General features: G+C 33.9%; 1 protein-coding gene across 1 annotated transcript; it reads right to left on the bottom strand.

Moving 5' to 3' along the window:
- Positions 1 to 239: 239 nt before the first annotated feature.
- On the bottom strand, positions 240 to 8571 carry LOC112043830 (gamma-taxilin). Its single transcript, XM_024079446.2, has 7 exons — positions 8362 to 8571; positions 7199 to 7534; positions 6715 to 6912; positions 5933 to 6217; positions 5052 to 5225; positions 4004 to 4120; positions 240 to 3043 (listed from the first exon to the last, which is right to left on the bottom strand). The coding sequence occupies exons 1-7, from the start codon at positions 8428 to 8430 to the stop codon at positions 2162 to 2164; spliced, it is 2061 nt and encodes a 686-aa protein (XP_023935214.2). The 5' UTR covers positions 8431 to 8571; the 3' UTR covers positions 240 to 2161.
- Positions 8572 to 8787: the final 216 nt, after the last annotated feature.

The raw sequence follows: 8787 nt of genomic DNA, 5'->3' as shown, positions 1-8787 counted from the left end.
TTAATACTAAAAATAATGTCATTCAAGATTTTTCAAGATCAAGGGCTTGAAGTTTTTTTTAATATAAATCGTTCATGTTTTGAGTTATGATTATTATAGACTATTTATTATAGCTACATAAAACACACGAAAATGTAAATAGAAAGGGATGAAACAGGGGTTGAAAGTTTACACCAATTTCCACGCGGACAAAGTCGCGGTAGTAGTAAATAAGGATAGACAATAAAAGAAATACAATAGTCATTCAAAACATTCTTCTTTATTCCAGACAAAGATTAATCAGAATTCTCATAAAAAATAATTGAAATTATTATAACTTAATACTTGAACTTTGTGTAACGTGCAACATTAATTACATTGTTAAAAAAAACCATCACCATAAACAACCCATACTCGGCTCACTGTTGAGCACGAGTCTCCTCTCAGAATGAGAGGAGTATAATATGCAATTATTGATAGTAACATATAGTAGTCATTAAAATTCAAATATTATAAATGTAACAAGTTACATTTATAATATTTTGATTAGTCAGTACAATGCGTTAGACGCAAACTAACGCGACAGTCGCTTGTTTATAAATACTTAACTATAATATCGGATTTAGAGCAAAAATCCTATTTAAATCGTTGAACATAAACAAGGTTTCAAAATATTTTTTTTTTATAATATAAATTCTGCACGCTACACACCAAGTTTTGGTGGGAAATAATAAAATGACGGCTTATTTAAATTATTAATTAGATATACTAATCAAATTGTGCAATTACATTGTAAATTTTCATTAAAAATCCATGAAAATCAAAATGTAAAATATTTTTATGAAATGTTTTTTTTTTATAATGCTTATAAAACGCGTCGGATCAGAATCACAGATTCAAATGTTTTGACTAGACATTAACTATCAGGCACTTTGTAATTGAATAAAACCAAACTTCACAACACAAAATAAAAAAAAACATACATACCATCAAAATACTAAAAAGAAAACACGACAGAAAAATACGCTTTTAACTCGCGACATCAAAAGTGAAAGGATTATACTTAATAAAATACTACATTAAGTTCACGACGCGATTGTCGCGTTTTGTCGCATGTCAATATTTAGGTTAAATAATAGGTATTTGACAAAAAGTTTTAAAAAGTAACTATCAATACTTAAATGTAAGTTCTTCAAAAGTTTGCGGTAACAATTATCATTCATTTATTGTTTACTTTTATAAGATCAAAATGGTACATACTCAAATCAAAGAATCGACAAAAAAGATTCTAAAACTTTTTTGATGTGTCAAATCAATATACTAAGAATTGATTCGCTTCAATACAAATAGTAACGCGAGTTTCATACGTTGCAAATGTGGTCCAGTCAAATCAGCCAATAATGTGAATAATAATAGGCTAAAAACTCAAATCAAAAGAGGTTAAAGCAAACTGAGTCCTCAACCGATCGGAGATTTTTTATTATTGGTTAAATTACCTTCTATTAGACTTGTGTCACATATAATTCACCAACAATTGTCTGTCGTTTTATGAGGGGGACGAGGTAAACTCACACATCGAACATATTTAACACCAATAAATATATCCTGTGACCTTACACTACACACAACTATAAATTTTAAATCGTAATACACACACGACAACACACAATGAAACATCGATTGATCATGATCATTTATTTTTGAAAGAGGGGTAACCTCTAGCAAGGCAGGTCTTATAGAAGGTAATTGGTCTGAGCCAACACATCTTTTGGCGCAAATCTTAGGTCTTTAGAAGAGAACATTAGAGAAAATTGCAATTTGACTGGACTAATTTATTTCCAACTTTATAGAGTAATTAGGCAGTACAAAATTATCTTTCTAAAATCGTAACTCGATTGTAAGCGAAAATTAGCACCATGTTTCTTATACTGACCATTTAATGAGGCTAATAGACCGAGAGCCTTCACAGCTTGACAAACCTTATTTTAGTAAGGCTGCAAGTTTAATAAGCAAAGAAAATACAAAATCGTATAAAACACTTAATTTAATTAATTGACTTCAAATTATATTAATTAATTGTCATTGTCAACCTGTATCGCGTTACGATTCAATAAAGACTTCAAACTTATATTTACTTCACAATTTTATATGTACAATTGAAAATCATGTTAAAAACAATTTATTAATCACTGATTGGTTTATCATCAACTATTTTATCACCATCTAAAATAATACTTGCTTCAGCATTTAATACTTCTAGTTTATCATTGTTGATATCATTTGGAACTTGGTCAACTATTGCTTTAACATCAACTTTATCAACTATGTGGTTGATATTGTTAGATTTTAATTTAGCATCAACAATTAGATTTTCCTCAACTTTGACATCAACAATTTCAACTGTATTATCAATTTTTGGTTTCACTTCAACATTATCCTTTTCTATAGCATCAGTAATTTTAGTATCATTACAAACCGCTGTTTCTAGATTGTCTGTCTGTGCGATTTCTAATGTAACATCTTTTGGAGATTCCGACTTTTCATCTTTACTTGTTTCTAGAATTAGCTCCTTATCTTTCATTGCTTCTAATACTATCTCTAATACTTTTTCTTCTACTTGTTGTGTCTCTGTGACATCTTTATTAGAACTTTCCGTCTCAGTTTCAGCATTTCCAACTTTATTTACATTTTCTCCATTCTCATCATTCTCTGTACCATTTTTGTCATTTTCTCCTAATTCAGAAATATTGATGTTCGCCATGCTTATAGCTTGTATGAGAGATTCCATGGTTTTACTATCTATCTTTTCCTCTTTGCTATCTCCAATTTGTTCCTTAGGGTCTTCAACATTAGCTTGACTTTTCTCTGAGCTGTCTTTCACGTTAGCTTCGGCTTCTTTTTCTTGAGACAATTTTTTATCTGTTTTGTTCTTTTTTGATTTAGATTTCTTTTGTTTCTCCGGTTTAGGTGATTCTTCTTTCTTATTGGTTAGGACGTTTAACTGACTTTGCAAGTGTGCAAGACTCTGTCTTAACTGCACGCAGTTGGCAGCCATCGCGTCGACCTAGAATTAGTAATAGTTCCAAAAAATAAATGTTTTATTATGTATGACATTATAAGTATTCAAAATGATACTTGAAGTATAATAATGAAGTAAGATAAGTCTATATCTGAATCTAACCCTACACCCATCGGTCACAAATTCAGAGCTCGGTTCTGAGTTTTTCTCTCAGCCGGACAATGGACCTGGCAGTCACAGAGTGAATTAATGGAATGTTAAGATTTTCGTCTCCCTTCAAACAGCAATGTATGAATGTATCCAAAACTGTTCTACTCGTAGTAGGTTAATAAATATGTTGTTATAGTATATACAAAGGATACTGACCATTCCGGGCCTACCTATTCAGATATTCAGAAAAAAAAAGGTGACGAAAAATCCTTATTTTTGTATTTATCCAGTTGTTAACTTCATGAAATGTGTGTTTTTTGGTGAAATCTTGCATTTTATTGTAGGGTACTTGTACTAAATGACACATATTTAGACATTGAAACGGTTCATTCATCAAATCTGGGCCCAAAAATTAAATATTTATGGAAAGTGACAGTCTCCTTTTCCCCAAGTATTTGCTGTTGACATCAGGTCAGGTTTACATGACATCAGGAACTTCCAAACATTACTGTCTATATATCCAATCCTGCAAGCATCCATGGTATTTGGAAGTCTCTACAAGTGAACATTTATAAGCTGATAATACAGTATTGTTGAAGGTGATGATGGTGATGATGATGATGATGATGATGATGATGATGATGATGATGATGATGATGATGATGATGATGATGATGATGATGATGATGATTATGATGATGATGATGATGATGATGATGATGATGATGATGATGATGATGATGATGATGATGATGATGATGATGATGATGATGATGATGATGATGATGATGATGATGATGATGATGATGATGATGATGATGATGATGGATGATGATGATAATGATGGTGACTTACATTAGAGTTGCTAGCAGGCGCGGGGGCAGGGGCAGCGGGCGCGGGCGGCGGGGTGGGCAGTGGCGGTCGCTCGATGTTGTGCTCCTTAAGACTGTTCAGGAGTACTGTGCGCTCCGCCTGGAGATTTTTTTATTTATTTTTTTTATTTATTGTTTTATCAAGTTTACATAGCTGATTGGGCTGGGACCTTCTATTAAGTACTAGACCTGTATCAGAAAGCCCCGCTCTTCCTTAACTATATTATTATAATTATAAAACAATAACAATAATTTTAACATAAATCAAATAATAACATAATTTTCTTACGATTCTGTACAAAAGAATGTTTTAATAATCACGTTTTGTTTTCACCTTGACTGCAATCTTACCTGATTGTAAGTGATGCAATCTATGATGGAAGTGTACTAACTTGGTTTCTACATGACATTGTACCGCTAATTCGCTTGGATCCTCCCACCAACTACTAAGTGGACCAATTAAGAAAACCTCAATTGACCCAGCCGGGGATTGAACCCAGGCCCTCTGTCTGCACATACCACTGCGCCACAAGAGGCCGACACTACAATAATGGTCTAACTATTGGCCGCTACAGGGCCAGACTTGCTTCCTTATAAGATGAGATTTTTCAGTTAAGGCACACCACACTGGTCTATGTGAATAGACAGGAAGATGATCTTTGCCTTTAACAATCACTGTTAGATGTGATAATGATAATGATCAGACCCTATAGCCAAATGGCATGTCGATTCTCTTTCTTCAATCGCAAACGCTTCGAAAACTAGAAAAATGTATGGGAATGACAGATCTTGATCACATGACCTATCGATAGCAAATGTCATTCCCATGCAATTTTTTAATTTTGAAGCATTTGCGATCGTAGAAAAATAATCGAAAAATCGGTTTTTTCAGAAACGGCTCTATAAATTAATATGTCACTGCCTTGGTACCACCTTCAATGTTATTTTTCGCTTTTTAGTTTTGTAATTTTGAAATCGGTTTAATTTTTTTGTTAAAATGATTTTATTATATTATTAGTAGAGATACACACCTGCAGGGTCCTGCATAGACTCTGCATCTGCTGCAGATGTCTGCCCGCAGCAGCTGCTCTCTCCTCGCTGGCCTGCCTCTCTCCGCACATGTCCAGCAGAGCGCTCTGCGACGTCTCCCAGCGCTTCTTCCACGAGAGAGACTCCTTCTCCAACTTCTGGATCTTCTTTGACATCTACCAAACATTTATTTTTATTAAGGGGATTGCTAATGCTGATGTACTTGTACAAGTACAAATACCTTGAAAAATTTTGTGGATTAGAAAAATTCTCTGGACCAAAATATTTTTTGATTGTAATTATATTTTTAACTGGACATTTTTAATTTGAAAAGATTGGCGAGGAAAGCCTAAAGACAGAGTTTAAAGTGGCAAAGTCTGGAGAAGGCCTAAGTCAAAGGACAACCTGAGTGCCTAGTGGCAGTTTTAATACTGTGATAGTTGCGTAACGTAAACGCGAAATTCTAAGGAATTGAAACAGCGCCATCTAGTGGCACTACTGCACAACTGTTTCAATTCCATATAAATTCGTTATATACGTTAACGCAATCGTCACAGTATGAAAACATTGAAACTCCCACTAGGTAGAGCAGTCAGATGCTCTGGTGTAATAAATTAAGCAAGTCATAATATAATAATAGGCCATTTTTACTGACTTCCAAAAAGAAGGTTCTATGTATGTATGTATGTTTTTTTTTTAAATTTAATTTAAATTTTAACTCTTTGATATTTTGTTCAAAACTGTTTAAAAATGAATATACTACAAAACAACCATACCATAAAAGATAGCAAAAATCATCATTATCAGATTATTTTATGGTCCACTTCCTTGTTAAAATCGTAAACCATTTTTTTAGGTTCGAAATAGAAAAAACTTCACTAACCTTCTCCATTTGCTCCTTAAACCCACCAAACACTTGGTTACTCTTCACCAAGGCATTCTGGAACTCATCATATTTGTCAGTGTAAACCGCCAACTGCCCCCTCAACCCTGACTCATTACTTTGGAGCTCAATATTCTTGGCTCTCAGCTGTGACAGGTTCACTTTCAACGTCTCCATGTCTGCGAGGAGACGTTCCTTCTCCGCTTGATGCTCCAGTGCAGCTTTCTGCAGCTTAGCATCAGAGAGTTGAGATTCTAATGCCATTTGTTTCGCCATTTTGTCCACCTGAAATAAATGTAACACATTGAATGTGTTCATAAATCTGCATTCTGTGCGATTTTTAAACTTGGATATGGAATGTGGAACTCAAAACCATATAAACAGAACAATACCTCATGTATGTTCAATTAACCTAGCTCATAAATGTAAAGCCTCATTTTTCAGGTCATAGCTCATTAGAGCTATCCAGGACCGTTGTCACCAGTGAACCTCACGTGGTCAACAAATTTCCGAGTAGTCTACAAGGTTTGGCCCAAGGTATGCACGAGTTACATCTAGCTATCATCGAGTGGTCCACTCGAAGTCTGCGCGTGGTCACCTTGCGAGCAAGGTGTTTCAGTGATGTAAGTAAGTAAGTATGGTAAGGCAGTACGAGGTCAGGTCCCGGGTGGCTATAATGAGCTACCTTTTTTCTTATTCTGCTGCTTCATTGCTCTGTCACGTTCTGGAATTTTTTGTCACTTTGAGCCAATACTACTAAAAATAATCAAATTGTGTATTACCTGTTGTTCTCTCAACTGATACTGCTGCACGACACTCTTAAACTTCTCTGTCATGCTGATGTTGTCGTCCCTCAGCTTGGCATTCTTCTCATTGTTCTGCTGAAGCAGGGCTGTGATCTCTGTGAGTGTGTTCTGGAACTTGCCCTGTGTCTCCTTGCGACGCTCCTCCTCTTCACGGATTTTGAGGATTGACTCCTCCTGTAATGAAGATGTTTCAAAAGCTAAAATGGACAGTTGTAATTCTTCTTCTTCTGCTTCGAACAGCAGTTTGTAACCAGACAGGATGAATATAGGATAGTTATATGTTTCAGTCATTATAGTTGAAACTATAGATGTAACATATACAGTAACTATCCTCTACTCACACGCATACACGCATACATCAGCTCACTTCATACTCTTGATTGAACTTGATTCTAAAGTGATTTTAATAAGAAAATTCTTAAAAATAAACTATCTTCTGCTATGATCATGATATACAAACCTTGATTGCCTTATTCTGTTTCTGCAGCTCCCTGCAAAGGTTCTCAAGCTTGGATTTGACCAACACAGCCTTATTATACTCATGCTGTAGCTGTTCTTTCTCCTTCACCAGCAAGGCATAACGTTTATCGGACTGCTTGATATAGAACTGAAGTTTTTTATTGTCATCAGCTGTTTGAACATATTTCTTACAAACTTGTGATAGTTTCTCATCTAGTGACGGAACAGAGTTTAGGGATTTCATGAACTGTTCAATGTTTTTGTCATCTTTTTTTGAGCGGTCATCTTTTTTTGATTTCTTTGGAGGATCCTGAGGAGGAGGGGTAGGTGTTTTTTCCTGAAATATAAGATATAACTATTTAATTTAAAGATTTTTTTTTTTTGGTGAACAAACTTGTGTGTTTTGAATTAAGTCTACTTGAAATTAACTAATTAATAAGACACTGCTGATGTGTTATCAGATTTTGAGGAGGATGTTCCACTTAAATAACTCTATATTAAAATTATTAAGACTGTAGTCTGAATAATTATTTTCATAATACTAACTAAAAAAATCGAAAGGCCAAAATGTCATTGGTTTTGCCATGTTGTTAGGTTCTCTGAAGAAAAAAAATGGATCAAATCAATCATGTCTTAGTACCCCACAGATACAAACAAGTTTAAATCTCAGATAAAGTTAAATCAATAATTAAGAATGTAACAAGTCTTTAATAAAAACAAAAGCTGAGAGGCAGCAGCAAATTACTTTTCCTTTAAAGGGCCCTGCAACTGTACTTACTTACTAAGTACAGTACCTTCTTATTAAGAAGAGAATTTAATGAAAGATTTTGAAAATGTCTGTTGCCTTGGCATCAGGTTATGTTTAACCTTAAAAGATTAAAACGTATGAAACGTGCTTTGGAACAAAAATATCGTAAACATCTTTACTTTGGCAAGACGCCAAAAGCTGTTAGGTTATCTTCATTATTTCGCGTTTAATTCATTTCGATAAGTTAAAGTATGGTCTGAAAGGTAAGGATACATTTTAATAGCTGAAATAATAAGACCATTAAACAAAAAAGAAGTGTTTATGATAATTTTTAACCCCGGTGAAGATCGACATCCGATATTATTTTCGTTTCTATTTTTAAAACAGAACAATTTTACTCTAGGTAATCTACTTACTGCCGCGCTATTTTCCGGCAAAGAATTCTTTGTACTTTCTTTAGGAACTTCTTCAACAGCGGCTTCCATTTTAATAAATTATTACTTTGATATTTTAGTTGAAGACAAACATTTAAATAGCGTAGATCATTGAACAATCAAAACTAAAATTGAACAATAAATAATAGAAATGAGAAAAGTCAAAAGCCAAACGTCTAAAAGTAGGGTAGTGCCACTACCAGTCTGGCGACTGGCACATCGACTTTATCGATAATCGACATAAGACCTACTTAAGACAATTGAGTTAGTTATTATTATTTTAAAATAGACTTGTTTTTAAAGTATAGTATACTAAATAAATTCTAAGTCAATTATTTAATAATCTTCTGTTTAGTGGGATTTTAATATTATAAATCTTACAACATAAAAAGGAAAATCGATGAAAAA

The sequence above is a fragment of the Bicyclus anynana genome, chromosome 22, assembly GCF_947172395.1.
Source record: "Bicyclus anynana chromosome 22, ilBicAnyn1.1, whole genome shotgun sequence".
NCBI classification, from domain to species: domain Eukaryota; kingdom Metazoa; phylum Arthropoda; class Insecta; order Lepidoptera; family Nymphalidae; genus Bicyclus; species Bicyclus anynana.
Note: the sequence above shows the minus strand (reverse complement) of the source record. Positions and strands in the feature narration are given on the sequence as shown.

Coding starts and splice junctions, on each gene's coding strand:
- LOC112043830 (XM_024079446.2), bottom strand. CDS start 8,430: ATGGAAGCCGCTGTTGAAGAAGTTCCTAAAGAAAGTACAAAGAATTCT. Junction 7,535..8,361: donor TGCCGGAAAATAGCGCGGCA/GTAAGTAGATTA, acceptor CTTATATTTCAG/GAAAAAACACCTACCCCTCC. Junction 3,044..4,003: donor CGCCTGCTAGCAACTCTAAT/GTAAGTCACCAT, acceptor TACTAATTCTAG/GTCGACGCGATGGCTGCCAA.